Source organism: Loxodonta africana, chromosome 1, assembly GCF_030014295.1.
Source record: "Loxodonta africana isolate mLoxAfr1 chromosome 1, mLoxAfr1.hap2, whole genome shotgun sequence".
Lineage (NCBI taxonomy): Eukaryota > Metazoa > Chordata > Mammalia > Proboscidea > Elephantidae > Loxodonta > Loxodonta africana.
Window position 1 is genome coordinate 62,104,142 of NC_087342.1, and position 18,310 is coordinate 62,122,451.

General features: G+C 39.2%; 1 protein-coding gene across 8 annotated transcripts in view; it reads left to right on the forward strand.

The window, feature by feature from the left end:
- The window catches only part of RNF144B (ring finger protein 144B), a 222,446-nt gene that overhangs the window by 188,493 nt on the left and 15,643 nt on the right, over positions 1–18,310 (forward strand). For all 8 annotated transcript variants that reach the window (XM_064281241.1, XM_064281232.1, XM_064281226.1 and 5 more), the window contains one exon: positions 3,396–3,456. In XM_064281241.1, the coding sequence (XP_064137311.1) occupies positions 3,396–3,456 (61 nt within the window). The remainder of the gene's footprint in view (positions 1–3,395; positions 3,457–18,310) is intronic.

Consider the following 18,310-nt stretch of genomic DNA (forward strand, 5'->3'; position numbering starts at 1 on the left):
ATGCGGGAACTACAGAATAGGGCGTTCTGAGGTTATCTTCATTCCAAAGGATTAAACAGAGTGACAAATGATGCAATTAACTTTGATTCTATGATCACATAGTTCAATATAACAATGGTTTTTACATTAACCAAAAACCAAACCCAGTGCCGTCGAGTCAATTCTGACTCATAGCGACCTTATAGGACAGAGTAGAACTGCCCCATAGACTTTCCAAGGAGCGCCTGGCAGATTCGAACTGCCGACCTTTTGGTTAGCAGCTGCAGCACTTAACCACTACACTACCAGGGTTTCTGGTTTTTACATTATTAAAGCTTAATTCCATATAAACCTTTAATCTGTAAAATAATAGGTAGAAGATACAAAATAAGAGACAAAGACCTATCAGAGACCTATGCTTTCCTTGCTGGCAGTAATGTGTACTCTGAATTAAATGCATCTTTCTATCTTAAGTTGAACATCTGTCTCTGCTGTTATGACTTTTTACTGCATTAATTTCTGTCGTTTTTCTCATTAGCATTTCATCGATGTCTAAAACATCTTACCTCCTGTGTGCTTTCTCTCTCTTAAACTTGATATAACTTAGCTGTTATATAAATCTCTCAGGATTGAATTTAAATGAGAATTGTTAGGGGTTAACTTGGAAGTTTTTTATTTTTTTTAACTTGGAAGTGTTTAAAGAAGGTTTCATCAGTCCAGAAACTAGATGGGAGCAAAAGGGGCACAGGATTATCCCACATTCTCCTAGAGGATCATAGACTTCAAATAGCTTTTGGGGGTTTTGAAAATAGATTTATAGAATATCACTGAGGTCTCTTGGGTCCAGATGATATCACCCCCGCCAAGTCACTGTGGCCCCAAAGTTAAAGTAGCCTTAGGTTATTTGTCCCACATGAATCAGTGATGAAGTTAGGAGCTGAAATGTAATTCCTCAGTGTCTCCCAACCTTCACTTGCCTCCACCTTCTGTCTCCAACTCTGCATTTTATTTATGGGACACCTCTATCATTCAGAAAAGACGTCCAGGTAGAATAAAAACAGACGAAACACAGCTGGCTTTCAGTATAATGAAACTCTCACTCCGGTTTGTACAATGATTGCTAAAGGGCTTTAATTTAAGTTACCAGATGAAAATGCAACATTTTCCACCCCCAGCTGGAGAAAGAAAATTTGGGGAAAAATGTTTCAAAAATTAAATTTGTGCTTTACCGTGCTTGGAATAAAGAATACTAAACTTGCCTGTTTAGTGATTCTTCATGCATATTAGCTAACTTAGTTTAATTCATTTATAAAACAAAGTGAATTTTTTGTATTGGGGGGGTTTAAATTTTGAATCCATTTTTGAATGTATCATATTTGTTAACTGTACATTTTAGCTGCATGTTTTCTTACCCCAGCTTTCTCAAAAACAAAACAAAACAAAAACCATTGCCATCTAGTCCATTTCGACTCATAGTGACCCTACAGCACAGGGTAGAACTGCCCTATAGAGTTTCCAAGCAGCGCCTTGTGGATTCCAACTGCCAACCTTTTGGTTAGCAGCTGTAACACTTAACCACTACACTACCAGGGTTTCCAGCTTTCTCAAAGCAGACATCTTTTCCTACTTTTGTTGCAAGAACTTCTACTTAGATTTTTTTTTTTTCTGCTTTAAGTGAAAGTTTACAAATCAAGTTAGTCTTTCATACAAAGACTTATACACACTTTGCTGTGTACCCCTAGCTGCTCTCTCCCCAATGAGATAGCACACCCCTCCTCCCTACCCTTTATTCCCTGTGTCCATCCAACCAGCTCCTGTCCCCCTCTGGCTTCTCATCTCCCCTCCATACAGGAGTTGCCCACATAGTCTCATGTGTCCACTTTAGCCAAGAAGCTCACCCCTCACCAGTATCATTCTCTGTCTTTATAGTCCAGTCCAATTCCTGTCTGAAGAGTTGGCTTCAGAAATGGTTCCTGTCTTGGGCTAATAGAGGGTCTGGGAGCCATGACCTCTGAGTTCCCTCCAGTCTCAGTCAGACTATTAAGTCTGGTCTTTTTAATGAGAATTTGAGGTCTGCATCCCACTGTTCTCCTGCACCATCAGGGATTCTCTGTTGTGTTCTCTTTCAGGGCAGTCATCTGTGATAACCAGGGACCATCTAGTTCTGGTTTCAGGCTGATGGAGTTTCTGGTTCATGTAGCCCTTTCAGTCTCTTGGGCCCATATTAACCTTGTGTCTTTTATATCCATCATTCTCTTTTGCTCTAGGTGGGCTGAGACCAATTGATGCATCTTGGATGGCCACATGCTACACCTAGATGTATTTTATACCAAAAAATTAGTAATTGAGAGTTAGAACTGTCAAAGCTAAGACTGTATCCTGTATCAACTTGCTGAATCTCAGGAAGCCTAATATCAAATCCTTTGATTTTTTTCACTTATAAATCTTTTCAGCAACATTAATATACTTACATCTTGATGTCAGTACAATTAATATTTTTAGAATATCTGTTTAAGAGCAGTTAGCTTTTCCTACATCTGCCTTTGAAATGCAGTTTAAAAATGATGGCTCTTCAGTGTCATTTAGTTAGATATGAATCACTGTTTTTTGCTGGTAAATGTTTGTTCATATCTCCACCTGTAGTGGAAATGACATTCTAGCCACAAGACATGCTTTTGGTATTTTTCTAACAGAACATGGACTAGCAATGCGTGATAATCAAGATTTTGGGGCCCCGTGAAGTGATTTTTGTCAGAAAAAAATGATTTTTACATTGCATTGAAGATGCTATTTCCTTAGGTAACAAATGGAGTTTTCATAATTCCAAAAGAACTCTCTACTTGACCTTAGTTTTTAAGGGTTCTAAAGCTAGAATTTTTTTTTTTAATTAAAAAAATTTTTTTTAATGGAACATAGAAAAAAGGGTGTGTCTTTCATATGTGTGTGGAACTATTTTGAGAAATTCCAAATAATAAAATTTTGTTTTCTGGCCTTGGTAACCAAAAACCAAATCAAACCAATTGCTGTTGAGTCAATTCCGACTCACGGCGACCCCATGAGTGTAGGAGTAGAACTGTGCTCTGTAGAGTTTTCAGTGGCTGAGTTTTTGGAAGTAAATCTCTGGCCTTTCTTCCTTGGTCTTGGTAGCTATTGATAAAAGAATAGAAGATGATCAGTTAGTTGGGTGACTGGTGTCTTCAGCAGTGATTCCTATCCATGGCAGAAGAATGGGGATAATTTGGGAATTGCCTTTCATTGCTGCAGGATCAGAGCATAGTGGAGAAAAAGAAAAGTTGGCAAACCACTGGTATAAAGAGGACATAGCAAGCCAAGCAAGAAAGAGAAATCATAAAAGCCTGGTAACTCAGAGGTACATGTTTACTGAAAATTCATCTGTCTAATGTTTCTGGTTTCAGATCGCCTGTTTGGTACCTGTGGATCAGTTTCAGCTTTATCAGCGGTTAAAATTTGAACGAGGTATGCAATCTCTTTTTTATTTAGATGGTTAATGTGGTTTCACTCATGTCATCTTTATACTGACCTGCATGGAAGATTAAGGCAGCTGTGGGCTGTCAACAAAGCCGCAAGGGCACTCTGAAAGGGGAAAGCTGTTATTGCAACATAAAATGTCAACTCTCAGCCACAGCCAGAAAAAATGCAGACTAGCAGGAAATAGAACTTTTCCTTATGTTGGTTGTTTTGTCTTCTTAATTTGGCATGTGAAAGAGTCTTGCAAAAGATGGATGGTTTTCCAATAGCAAAAACAAAAGAAGGTAAGGAGCCCTGGTGATGCAACAGTTAAGCTCGAGGCAAACTCAGAGGCTGCTAACCCAAAGGTTGACAATTCAAACCCACCCAGTGGCTCCTTGGGAAAAAGACTTGGTGATCTGCTCCTGTAAAGATTATAGCCAAGAAAACCCTATGGGACAGTTCTACTCTGTCACATGGGGTCACTATGAGTCAGAATCAATTTGATAGCATCCAGCAGCAACAACAATATAGGCAAATATCCCTTCCTTATCCCTGGAGCCCTGATGGCACACGTGATTAAGAGCTTGGTTGCTAACCAAAGGTTAACAGTTAGAATCCACCAGCTATTCTTTGGAAACCCTATGGGGCAGTTCTAGTCTGCCCTATAGGGTCACTATGAGTTGGAATCGACTCGATGACAGTGGGTTTTGGCTTTTTTGGTTTATTTCCTTTAATCAACTTCTGATAAATTTTAAACAACCTTAAAAAACAAAAAAGATGACTCTCAAAATGGGATTTACCATTAATTTTTCTCCTCTTTAAGATCACTAAACATTTTTATTGTGCCTTATAATATTCACCCTTTGTCCTTAAGATGTCATTGTGTGGCGTTGATTTGATTCCAACTCATAGCGACTATTGGACAGAGTAGAACTTCCCCATAGGGCTTCCTAGGCTGTAATTTTTATGGAAGCAGATCACCACCAGGTCTTTTCTCCCACGGAGCCACTGTTGGGTTTGAACCACTAACCTTTTGGTTAACAGCTGAGTACTTAACCATCACACCACCAGGGCTCCTACTATTATAATTGTAGTGATGGCCAAGAGAGTTTGGATGCTATGTCATTCTAATGCTATAAATTTACTGTTTGACTAATTTTTTTTTCTGACTTTGGCCTTTGGGAGCCCTGGTAGCACAGTGGTTAAAAAGCGTGGCTGCTAACCAGAAGGTGAGCAGTTTGAATCCACCAGCCACTCCTTGGAAACCCTACACTGTCCTATAGAGTTGCTATGAGTCAGAATCGACTCGATGGCAATGGGTTTGGACTTTGGGTAATTTATATAGTTTTTCTGTTTATACTGCCCATTTATCTGTAGGAATTAGATTTTTATTCCTTTGGCCTCTGGTAGATCTTTTTTTAGGAGCCATTCTCTCCTGCCACACGGTAATATATTCTTGAACTAAATGGTCTATTTTTCAGTATCTGAAAAGTAGGAGAAGAAAAATGTTTTTCCCGAAACTCTTAGGTCTGGTGCAGTCTCATTGCATATATAAGATAAACTTTAATCTAGTGTGAGCATAGAAGTTTTCTAATTGCCAGCTTTTTAACCTGGGCTAATAAAGTCTAGAGGTGGTGGGGGGGGTGGTGGTGGGCAGTGAACATCACTATCATAACTACAAAGTTATGCCAGAACTTTTGTTAGTACAATTACCTTTATCAGGTTTAATCTTTGCAAGTACCCTGGCAGTTGCAAAAATAGTTCTTACAGGAAAGAAGAGAAAACCCATGCAGAGAATGAAGAGTAGTAAACTAGGAATCCTTGCAGGGGATTCTCCAGGTGGCATTTGCTAACTTGGACCAAGGTCTGACTTGGTGTTATAGACTAAGAAAGCTGACGCACCGGCACCGCCCCCGCGCCCCTCCCCATAAGCCAGAAGCAGATTCATCTCTTATGAGTGGATCACTTAAATCAAAAGACTGACATATAAAGCTGGAGTTTGTTTTTTAAAATCTTGGACTGGCATCAATTCTTTTTCAGTCGTTCTTCCTTATTCATTGTCCAGCTTTAGCATGCATGTGGGATGCTTGAAAACACCATGGCTTGGGTCAGGTATACCTTAGCCCTCAAGGTGACATCTTTGCTCTTCAACACTTTAAAGAGGCTTTTTGCAGCAGATTTACCAAATGCAATGCATCTTTTGACTTCTTGACTGCTGCTTCCATGGGTGTTGATTGTGGATCCAAGTAAAATTAAATCCATGACAACCTTAACCTTTCCTCTGTTTATCCTGATGTTGCTCATTGGTCCAGTTGTGAGGATTTGTGTTTTCTTTATGTTGAGATGTAATCCACACTGAAGGCTGTGGTCTTTGATCTTCATCAGTAAGTGCTTCAAGTCCTCTTCACTTTAAGCAAACAAGGTTGTGTCATCTACATAATGCAGGTTGTTAATGAGTCTTCCTCCAATCCTGATGCCCGATTCTTCTTCACGTAGTCTAGCTTCTCAGATTATTTGCTCAGCATACAGATTGAATAGGTATGGTGAAAGGATACCACAGTGATGCACACCTTTCCTGACTTTAAACCATGCGGTATCCCCTTCTTCTGTTCAAACGGCTGCCTCTTGATCCGTGTATCCATTCCTCAAGCACAATTAAATGTTCCAGAATTCCCATTCTTTGCAATGTTATCCATAATTTATTATGATCCACACAGTCGAATGCCTTTGCATAATCAATAAAATACAGATAAACATCTTTCTGGCAGTCTCCACTTTCAGCCAGGATGTATCTGACATCACCAGTGGTATCCCTGGTTCCACGTCCTCTTCTAAATCTGACTTGAATTTCTGGTAGTTTCCTGTTGATGTACTGCTGCAGCTGCTTTTGAATGATCTTCAGCAAAATTTTGCTGGCGTGTGATATTAATGATATTGTTCGATAATTTCCACATCGTTTCTATCGCCTTTCTTGGGAATAGGGATAAATATGTATCTCTTCCAGTCGGTTGGCCGGGTAGTTATCTTCCAAGTGTCTTGGCACAGATGAGTGAGCACTTCCAGTGCTGCATTCGTTTGTTAAAACATCTCAGTGGGTATTCTGTCAATTCCTGGAGCCTTGTTTTTCACCAGTGCCTTCAGTGCAACTTGAACTTCTTCCTTCAGTACTATGCAATGATAAAGAACAATGATGAATCTGTGAAATATCTCACAACGTAGATGAATCTGGAGGGCATTTTGCTGAGTAAAATAAGTCAATCACACAAAGACAAATACTGTATAAGACCACTATTATAAAAACTCCTGAAAAGGTTAACACACTTTCATGGATTAAGTTGTGTCCCCTAAAAATATCTGTCAACTTACATGGGCCATGATTCTCAGTATTGTGTGACAATTCACCATTCTATGTGATTGTCCACCATTGTATGTGGTTTTCCTATATGTTGTAAATCCTATCACTATGATACAATAAGATAGATTAGCGGCAGTTATATTGATGAGGTCTACAACATTAGGTAGTGTCTTAAGCCAACCTCTTTTGAGATATAAAAGAGAGAAATGAGCAGAGAGACATGGGAACCTCATAGCACCAAGAAAGCAGCACCAGGAGCAGAGCGAGACCTCTGGACCTGAGATTCCTACGCTGAGATGCCCTCAGACCAGGGGAAGACTGATGACAGAGACCTTCTTCCAGAGCCAACTAAGAAAGAAAGCCTTTCCCTGGAGCCAGGGCCCTGAATTCGGACTTCTAGTCTACTGGAATGGGAGAGAATGAACTTCTCTTTGTTAAAACCATCCACTTCTGGTATTTCTCTTATAGCAGCACTAGATGACTAAGACACACACAGAAAGAAACAATCTTTGCTGGTTAAAAGGGAGGGGAGAGTCGGGGAGGGAAAAACTAAATAGACAATAGATACGGGAACTTTGATGAAGAGCAAGACAGTACACAACACTGGAGAAGCCAGCACAACTTGACCAAGGCAAGGTCATAGAAACTTCATAGACACATCCAAACTCCCTGAGGGACTGAATTACTGGGCTGAGGGCTGTGGGGACCATGGTCTCAGGGGACATCTAGGTCAACTGGTATAACATAGTTTATAAAGAAAATGTTCTACACCCTACTTTGGTGAGTAGCGTGTGGGTCTTAAAAGCTTCTGAACAGCCATCTGAGATACTCCACTCATCCCACCCCATTTGGAGCAAGGGACAATGAAGAAAACCAAAGACATACTGGAAAGATTAGCCCAAAGGACTAATGGACCACAACTAGCAGAGCCTCCACCAATACAACTAGATGGTACCTGGGTACCACCACCAACTGCTCTAACAGGGATCATAATAGAGGGTCCCAGACAGAGCTGGAGAAAAATGTAGAACAAAATTCTAACTCACAAAAAAAGGCCAGACATATTGGTCTGACAGACTGGAGAAACCCTGAGAATATGGCCTCCAGACACCCTTTTAACTCAGTACAGAAGTCACTCCTGAGATTTACCCTTCAGCCAAAGATTAGAGAGGCCCATAAAACAAAATGAGACTAAATGGGCACACCAACCCAGGAACAAGGATGAGAAGGCAGAGAGGACAGGAAAACTGACAATGGGCAACCCAAGATTGAGAAGTGGGAGAGTGTTGACATGTGATGGGGTTGACAACCAGTGTCACAAAACTATGTATATTGTTTAATGAGAAACTAATTTGTTCTATAAACCTTCATCTATTTATTTATTCATTAGACATGACAATGTATTCAATCTGGTTACAATCATGTGGGCAGGCCTCTTAGCTAGTCTCCCTTGTTTGGGTGGTCTTATGTAGCTCTGCTCTGATCCATCGTAAGTGAATCAAGTGTTTTTTTTCATACATGGGATTTAATTTTCCTCCCTTAACAAGTTATAGGCAAATGCTCCACTCTAGATTCCATGAATTGACATTAATTTTATAATTCTTATTTTATAGATGAAGAAACTGATAACATTTTATGTGGATCTATTTATAAGGGAGTAGGGATGCAAACAGTTAACATGCTCAGATGCTAACCCAAAGGCTGGAGGTTTGAGTCCATGCAGAGGTCCTTGGAAGAAAGTCCTTGTGATCTACTTCCAAAAAGTCAACCACTGATAGCCCTATGGAGCACAGTTCTACTCTGACACACATGGGGTCACCATGAGTTGGAATCTACCCGATGGCAACTGGTTTTAATGTTGTGAATGGGATAAATGACTAATGGCAGAAGGTATGTCTCATTGGCCAAACTGTAGAGATTGTTTTTGCTCTGGAAAAATGTGGACTCAGATTAGAGACAGCCCTATACCTTAGTTATAAAAATTATTCTCTTCGTTTTGTCCAATTCTTATTGCCTATCAAGTTTTTCTCTGTCTTCAGTTTGTCATCCTGTGTGGTAGTTGTCCTCTGCTTTATATTACTTTACAGACTTGATAAGCTTGTCTTTTATGTCTTTGTCCTCATTTAAATGTTTGTGGGGAGGAAAAGTATTGTGAACAGTAATGAGCCAAAATCATCAGTCCGCTTACACAAAGCAGAGAAACACCATTTGGCATTGGTTGCTTAATTTATGAATCCACTTTCCATTTGTCTGTGAGTTTTCCATTGGCTACTACTTTGTTTGTGGCTTTTTCTTTTCTGTGTCAGGCTTCCAGTATGAACAAAGAAAAGGCAGTGCCAAGTTTAACATGTGTTAGTGATCACTGCTACACTTTCTAATGGTTTTCAAAGCACATGCCTGATGATTAATGCTAGAATTTTGCTTGTCTCTTATTTTTAGAATCTCTATTTTTCAAAATAGTTTTTTTTTTTTTAATTGGGTTAAGTTTATTCATCTCTAGTTCTTAAGCACTTTTCCTATTTATATGGCCTTTCTTTACTTACTATGACTGTAAGTTGTTTCAGTTCCTTCGTAGGTCAATTTGTCTTTTCTTAGATATTTATATCACCATATACCCACTGCCGTATAGTAGCTAAAAACAAACAAACAAACAAAAAAAACTCCTTACTGTTGAGTCAATTCCAACTCATGGCAACCTCATGTGTACAAAGTAGAACTGGGCTTCATAGGATTTTCTTGGCTGTAATCTTTACCAAAGCAGATCAGGAGGCCTTTTTCTTTCCTATGGTGTTGCTGGGTAGGTATGAACCACCAGCCTTTTGGTTAGTAGACGAGAACATACTGTTTGCCCTGCTCAGGGCCCTAGATAATTGTTAGGAACTTTTATAAATGGCTTAAAAGCCATGTGGTTCTGTGTCATAAAAAAGCGAAGTAAAATAAGAATTTGTTTTTCTATCGTCCATTCACATATTCAATATGTACCTAGTTAGGTACTGTCTGTCTGTGAGTATCTATCATGTGCCAGGTACAGCTCCAGCTGCTATTTCAAAATATGGCACCATCCTTCTTAGAACGCTCTTTTGTTCTTGGGATTTTTCACAAACCTTGTTTTATTTAGAGCCTTAACATTTATGATGGCGTCTGGTGGTATAGTGGTTAAGAGCTCAGCTGCTAACTAAAAGGTCAGCGATTCAAATCCACCAGCCACTCCTTGGAAACCCTATAGAGCAGTTCTACCCTGTCCTCTAGGGTCACTATGAGTCGGAATCAACTCAGTGGCATGTAACAACAATAGCAACACTCATGGTGTGGTTCTTAGAGTTTCCTCTTGCTCTTCTCTATTTGTCCTTGGTTAAATGTTCCCATCCCATTGTTTAAAGTATCTGAGCATAAAAGCTTTATCTCCCCCAAACTCCCTGTACAGTTATTTGGTTTCTTTCAGTGTTTTAAAGACTGGATTACTTAATGACCTTATCAGCATTCTACTTTTTTTTTTTTAAACACCTCTCGTCTCTCATTAGTCATCTTCCTTTTCATAGTTTCTGGTCACAAGCCCATTCTTATCTTTGGTGGTTTATTTTTTCCCCTTAGTTTTTCTTGTGTTTTGTGGTAAATGTATGAGTACGTCTAGGGTTTCCTTCCTCAGCTATTCTGTGCTTTTGGATGATAACCCTTTCTCCTCAGTTTCATGTTTCCTCTGCTTCATCAGCCAGTTCTCTCTTGTTGACCAGTGTTTTAGTTTTTGTTATTGTGGTAAATATATGTGTAATAAAACATTTGCCACTTTAATTGTCTTCACATAGACAGTTTAGTGATATTAATTATGTTCATCCTGTTGTTTGTTGACCAGTTGTAAATCTAAAATTGTTCCCTCTAGATGTTTTAAGTTCCCACTGGAAGGATGAAGTCCCCGAAAGAAAAGACTTAAATTTATTGGTTAGCAGGTAGGGTGATACTTTAAAGGGCCCCTGAATGACAGGCACAAGGTTAAGTGAGTTTGCCTCTCCCTGTGTGGATTTCCATTTCCTCATCTTTAAGACGAGGATAGTAATAGATGAACTGTTCTAGGGTTGTTGTAAGGAGCGAGTTACGATTGTGTCTCTCACAGTGTGTGCTCAATAAATCATTACTGCTGTTATTACCATCATTGTTGCTATTGTTCAACACCACCACGCCCAAATCTTACCTCTCCCAGTTTGCTAAACTCAGCTAAGAAAGCATCTTCCAGAAGCCAGATTAGACCTTGGGCTGAGTGTTCTTTTGTACAGCACATTAATATCACTTCTGTTTTCTTTTCACCTTGATCTAGATATTTTTTCAGCATCTTTCCACCTGGCTAAGAGCTCGGCAGCTAACCCAAAGGTCCTCAGTTCAAATCTACCAGCTGCTCCCTGGAAACCCTATGGGGAAGTTCAGCTTTGTCCTATAAGGTCTCTATGAGTCAAAACCGACTCAACAGCAATGGATTTGTTTTTTTCTTTTGGTCCCAGATGTTTAGGAAGTTGTATAGGTATTTGTTGTTATTATGTGTCGGCAAGTCAAATCCAACTCATAGCAACTCTACAGGACAGAGTAGAGCTTCCCCATAGTGTTTCCTAGGCTATAATCTTTACAAGAGCAGATCACCAGGTCTTTTCTACCTCGGAGCAGCTGGTGAGTTCAAACTGCTAACATTTCAGTTAGTAGCCGAGTGCTTTAGCCATTGTTCCACCAGGGCTCCTAGGTACTTGGTCAAAAACCCAAACCCATTGCCTTTGAGTCAGTTCTGACTCATAGCGACCCTATAGGACAGAGTAGAACTGTCCCATAGAGTTTCCAAGGAGTGCCTGGTGCATTCGAACTGCCGACCTTTTTGGTTAGCAGCCATAGCATTTAACCACTATGCCACCAGGGCTTCCAGGTACTTGGTACACAATGCTAATTCCTTAACGATCTCTCATATCTATTTAATATAGTAAACCTCTGGCTCTAAGCATGAATCCCACCTTCTCTGACCACCTCCAAGGAGATCAAGGTTGCTGCTTTAAAAAAGAGAGATCCCCATGGCGATAGTAGAAATTAAGATCCATTTAATAGCGTGATCGTGTCTTAGTGTAGAGAATGCTATTCTAGGAGCAAAAAAATCCTGATCAATCACATTCTCACTGACCATGATTTATGCAAATTCACTGTGTGTTAATCTTCAGATAAGCTCAAAGGTTATCCACTGGAAAGGTTAGAAACACTCCAACCTGGATACTCTTTTTTTTAAATATTGTATTTTTGGTGAAAATATACACAGCTAAACATACTCCCACTCAACAGTTTCTACACATGGTGTTCAGTGACATTAGTTTCATTCTCCCCATTATGTCAACATTCTTATTATTTCTGTCCTAGTTGTTTCACTCCCATTAACCTAGTCTCACTGCCCCCTAGACTTCTTATCTATGCTTTAGACTTGTCCATTTGGTCTTATATAAAAAAAAAAAATCCAGCGCCGTCGAGTCGATTCCGACTCATAGTGACCCTGTAGGACAGAGTAGAACTGCCCCATAGAGTTTCCAAGGAGCGCCTGGCGGATTCGATCTGCCAACCCTTTGGTTAGCAGCCGTAGCACTTATATAGATAATTTTTTTTAGAAGAACGTAGTACTCAAGGCTAACATTCTGTACTTTTTGAGCTAACCTGCTGTTCAGGTAAAAGATGACTTCAGGGCTTAGTTTTGCCTCAGAGTTTTTTACTGTTGTTTTTATAATTTATTTTATTTTTTGTTGTCATTGTTGAGAATATACACAGCAAAGCATACATCAATTCAACAGTTTCTACATGTACCATTTAGTGACACTGATTACATTCTTCAAGTTGTGTAACCATTCTCACCTTCCTTTTCTGAGTTGTTCTTCCCCAATTAACATAAACTCACATCTCTGTAAGGTTCTTATCTATTGTATGGCTGATCCCATATAGGTATATCTTAAAAGAGCATAATGCTCAAGGCAGACATTCTTTACTAGTTCAGCTAAACTATTCTTTGGTTTTAAGAAGACTTCAGGGAATATTTTTGGTTTAAAGATTAAAGAGTATCTCAGGGCAGTAATTTCGAGGGTTCATCCAGCCTCCATGGCTCCAGAAAATCTGGATTCAATGAGTTGCCTCAAGGCTTAAAGAGCTTATCAGGGCAATAGTCTTGGAGATTCCTCTAGACTTAGTGGGTCCAGTAAATCTGGATTCTTTAAGAATTTGAAGTTCTGGCCCACATTTTTCTTCAGCTATCCTGAGAGCAATTCTTGTTCTGGAATATTCTTCAGCTAGTTTGAGAGCAATCCCTCTGATGGCTACCTCTGTTTGAGTCTATTTACTGTAACAGGTGCTAATTCTGATCAGTTTGGTTTGTGTTTTAACTAGCTGCATAAGACCTTTACCCTTTGAGAGATCAGAAAGCAAATTAACATTGGGATAATTAAAAATGCATTGGATCATAAAAGTTAAAGCACTGTTTTATTTCTGTTGGCAATTAAACTAGCCTCTGTGCGTGATTTCCCATAATAATAAAAATGTATATCATGTGTTTTTTGGCATAGCCTCAAAGTGGTGGAAGATGGCAGAAAAACCACTTGGGTTAGTTGAAAAAATATGCAACAGGATAAAAGTAGAGAACCACATACATTGTGGCTTTGGTGTCAGGTGGGAGAACCAAGGGCTTGAATTTATTTTCTCAAAACCGAAAAGACAGTCACTGGGGTCAGACATGGCCATCAGGTTTCATGGAAGTTTTATTTTTTCAGAATGTTTCTATTTCCCAATAATTATCAGAATATGGAAGTGAGAATATAGTTTAAAATAGCATGCATGTCCTGCCCTGCGTAATTTATATGAACAAGCAGAGTCTTAAAGATCAAATAGTCATGGGACTTACAGAAATTCATTCAACTTTTCAGGAGGAAATTCCAGCTCAAGCCTGTGACTTTGTCTATCTCAAATATATTTATACCACAATTAATCACTTCTCAAGTATGGTCATATTAAAGTTTTGGAGATATTATTACTTGGGAGCTGATTTACACAAGTTTCTGCTGTCTCTTTTTTCTGGATTCCCCAACGTTTTCCTCTATCTCAGAACTCCGTAATGCTTTCATCACTGGTGATGCATAAGAAATTAGTTGAATATACATTAGTTCACTTCATTCCTAATTTGGAATGGACATTTTGAAAAGAAAGAAACTCAACCTTAAAGTTTTTGTATGATTGTGCATTTTGTTTCTCTCTATATAACTGTGTTTCCTAAGCCAAAAGGCAGGAGATAGAATGGAATTCATAGTAATAATAATAAAAACTGTAGAGCCTGTGGGAGCTCTACTTCCCCTCAAATTCCTCTCTGATTATCTGGAAGCACCACTTAACACTGTTCAGCATCAAAGCCTCATGCAAGCCTCCACTAACAATTAGGTGGTGGCTGCCCATGAGGTGCTTTGGCTGGGAATTGAACCTTGGTCTCCTGTAGGGGAGTCAAGAATTCTACCACTGAAGCACGACTGTTTTCACCTCTTCCCTTTACACCTTCCATATGCTTGCCAACTGATAGAATTGCTACTCCAGGTTTTTTGTTTGTTTGTTTGTCGTTTTATCTCTTTTTATGTGGCTCTTTAGCTCTTTCTAACTTAATCCCAGAGTGTTTCATCTCAGCCTGGGTTCTCGACTTTATCCGGTGATTAAGAGGGACAAGTTTTACTTCCTGATTCAAGAGTTGACTAAAAAGGGAAACTTTATTGTGGAAACTTAAATTAAAAAGCTGTAAAAAAAAAATAATTCTTTTTTTTTTCTGTATGTAACCATTCAGTATTCCTTACCTCTACTTTTAAGAACTGGTCACAGATTATTTGTTAATAATTTCATTTCTGTTATCTTGTGGGATAAAAAAAAAAAATAGGCTGTTACTTATTACATTGCTCATTTGATTTTTTTTTTTTTGACATTGTATTTGTTTTAAACATCTCTTTCTCTTTTTATACTATGAGAATTCTGAGGAGCAAGGACTCTATTTTTTATCTTTGTATGCCCAAGTTCTCTAAGAAGTAATCACCCATTTGTTGAAGGAATAATAGACATTTGCCTAATTTATAGCCTTCTAATCACCAGAGATCAGGCCTGAAGAAGTTTGAAATAATCCAAATTGAAGTGAGAGTGGAGGCTTAGTCATGGTATGAGTTCTATAAATAAGTAAAATATGGGAGAAATCTAGGAATATGTCTTGGATACCATCCTTAGATAGGAGCAAAGGAGGCAGTCTTATGGAGAAAAGAGGATTGTGGGAAGAAAATCAGAGAGATGGCAGTGGCTTTCACTCTGAAGATAGTATTACAAGAAGAGTACCAGAGATAAGGTGGATTGAAAAACATTTGCTGAATGTGACTGCAGGGACATCAGGAGTGACTTTTAGAGAGTCGTTTTTTAATATGCTGGGTGTATAAGCTTGAGATCAGAGATGTAAAGAGGAGCTGAGTGGACAGGAATGAGAATCCATAAATGTGGATCACTCATCCAAGGATTGAGATGAGATAGGAAGCAAAATTGACATTAGTTTTGAAGGTGATAAGTCATAAAGGAAATTTAATGGTGAAAATGCTATATGTCAAGTTCCATGTTTTGCCAAGTCGATGTCTCTCCAAACGTAGAGAGCCCTGATTGAGGTGTTCAATCCCTGAATGAGGATCAAAACATACTTTTAATACCAGGACTGATATTGGATGATTTCAGTGTGCCATGTACGGTTGTTGGTGGGAGTACTAAGAAGAGAATGGAAAACAAATTCCAGTGCAAAGCAATTCAAGGTGGGACTATTAGTGTATGTATTCTAATTCAGTTATTATCACAGGAGTATAGCTTGCTTTTGAAAAATGCAGGAATTACTGCTTTAAATCAATAGGTTACATTCCATGACTGTGTTAAGTATATTGGAGCATACAAATAAATATAATTGGAGCAAGTATAAAGAAACAGACCTTATCTGCAATCCAAAGAGAGAAAGGCCATTTCCAAGAAATGCGTGGAGAACGAGATTGATGTTGAGATAGATATGTAGAGAGAGCTGTAATGCCTCCCTTCTCTCCCTTCTTCCACACTCTTTTGCACTGTCCAGTATGTACCGTCATGTTGTTACTGTTAGGTGCCATTGAGTCAACTTCAACTCATAGTGACCCCACATGATAGAGTAGAACTGCCCCGTAGGGTTTTCTAGGCTATAATCTTTACAGGAGCAGATCACCACATCCTTCTCCTGTGGAGCCACTGGTTAGAACCACCAACCTTTCAGTTAGCAGCTGAGTGCTTAAACATTGCACCACCAGGACTCTTTTGTACTGTCATAGCAGAGAAAAATAAACAGATTGCTGTTTTCTGTAACTCAGACTTTTCCCTTGCCTTTGCCTTTGACAATGTGCCATAGCTATACTGCATACTCGGGTTCTTTATAAGAATTCATCAAAATCTATAACTGGTCCTGTATGTATTGTTCTTGCTTCTGATGTATCACCCCAGATCTCCTAAATAATAAACTGGTAGAAACAAGTGAGTCAGGACTTCTAGCAAGTAATTTTAATTGATGAGAGCTATGAGAACAAGTTTCGTCCTTATATCTTTTAAGGTGATCACTGCTGTTGTTGTTAGCTGCTGTTGAGTAGGTCCCCGATTCATTGTGACACCAAGCACAATGTGATTTGGACCCTTATGATGCATAGGATTTTCATTAGCTGATTTGCAGAAGTAGATTGCCAGGCTTTTCTTCTAGTCTGTCTTAGTCTGGAAGCTCCACTGAAACTCGTTCAGCATCATAGCAACACAGTCCTGACAGACAGGTGGTGGCTGTGCTCGAGGTGTTTTGGCTGGGAACTGAACCTGGATCTCTGTCATGGAATGCGAGACTTCTGCTACTGAACCACCACTAGGGATGGTATAAATTTCAACCGTAATATATGTCCTAACTTTCCTTTCCTTTCCTTTCCCTTCTTTTTCATCAAATTTCTAGAAGACCTCTGATTTAGAATGGGTGGTAAGTAGATACTTGATGGGGGAGTCATTAGCTCTAAGTTACATATCAGCCTTCATTTCTTTGGTCTTAGCATTTACGAAGCGGTTAGAACCGTTTGGAAGAAAATAATAAATGATATGGAAACAAAAGGTCAGTAGCTAAAGTCTTTGTTACTGCTCTCCGGACTTAATTCTAACAAGCCTCTCCTGAAGTTCTTGGGATCTTAGAGGTTCCATCTCTCTTATCACAGTTTTCCCTGTTATGAGTGTCTGTGCCAAGGGTTTATCATTCTCCAACCATCGTCCCCCGGAATTACTAGATAAGACAATATGTTTAAAGATACTAGTTTTGAATAAGAACCTATAGTATGGATAGGTCCAATTTCTGCATTTTCCAGCTCAGATATCAATGGATACAGTGTTTACTGGAATGCTTCAAACCCTTTTTTGTGATAATCGAGTTTGTTAAATTATTAATTTTGAAAATGAGATTCCTACTTGCCTTCATTTACTTTTTGCACACCCTTTGGATTTGTTTGCCTCCTGCATATAAATTTCCAAGAATCATGAGCCCTGAACCCAAAACCCATTGCCATCGAGTTGATTCTGACTCATAGTGACCTTATAGGACAGAGTAGATAGAGTTTCCAAGGAGCACCTGGTGGATTCAAACTGCCGACCTTTTGGTTAGCAGCCATAGCTCTTTACCACAAAAAAAAAAAAAAAAAAAAATGCCATAGGAGGTTTAAAACTAGAAATCTCATCAGTTTCAAATTTGTAAAATACATTTGTTCAGAGATTAAAAAAAGGGGGGGGGGACCCTATTCAGATAACATCATTTTTTTACATGATGTGTTCCCATGAAGGGCACATTACCTGGGGAGAAGACTGGTACTGTTGTTGAACGGAAGAAGGAAAACTGAGCAAGATTTCTAAACACTTGAATATGAAGATAGTTGTCCATCCTCCCAAGCCCATTTTCTTTGTCAATAAAAGATGTGCATGGCTGGTGGATTTAGCTGATGTGGTGTCACTGGCTATCATTGTAAAGTCTGTGAAAGTCCCTACCTTTTGTTTTTAGAACATGTAGGTCCCTTAAAAATTGTTCCTAACTAGCACATTGGTGGGCTCCCTGTGGTGAAAACTGTTAACATGTTCAGCTGCTAACCAAAAGGTTGGAGGTTCAAGTCTATGCAGAGGTACTTTTGAAGAAAGGCCTGGCCATCCACTTCTGAAAAATCAGCTGTTGAAAACCCTATGGAGCACAGTTCTACTCTAACACACATGGTGTTGCCATGAGTCAGAATTGACTCAATGGCAACTGGTTATTTTAGCACACTGGTGTTGGGCAGCAGAATACCCATCTTGACAGGTAATCTGACTTCTTGGCTAAACGATACCGGACACTCTGTGGTCCTTAAATGGTATTCCACCTTTCCTTGCTCCTTGTTCTTTAATTTTCCTGTCTACAGCAGAGGAAAAGACTGCCTATTTTTCAGT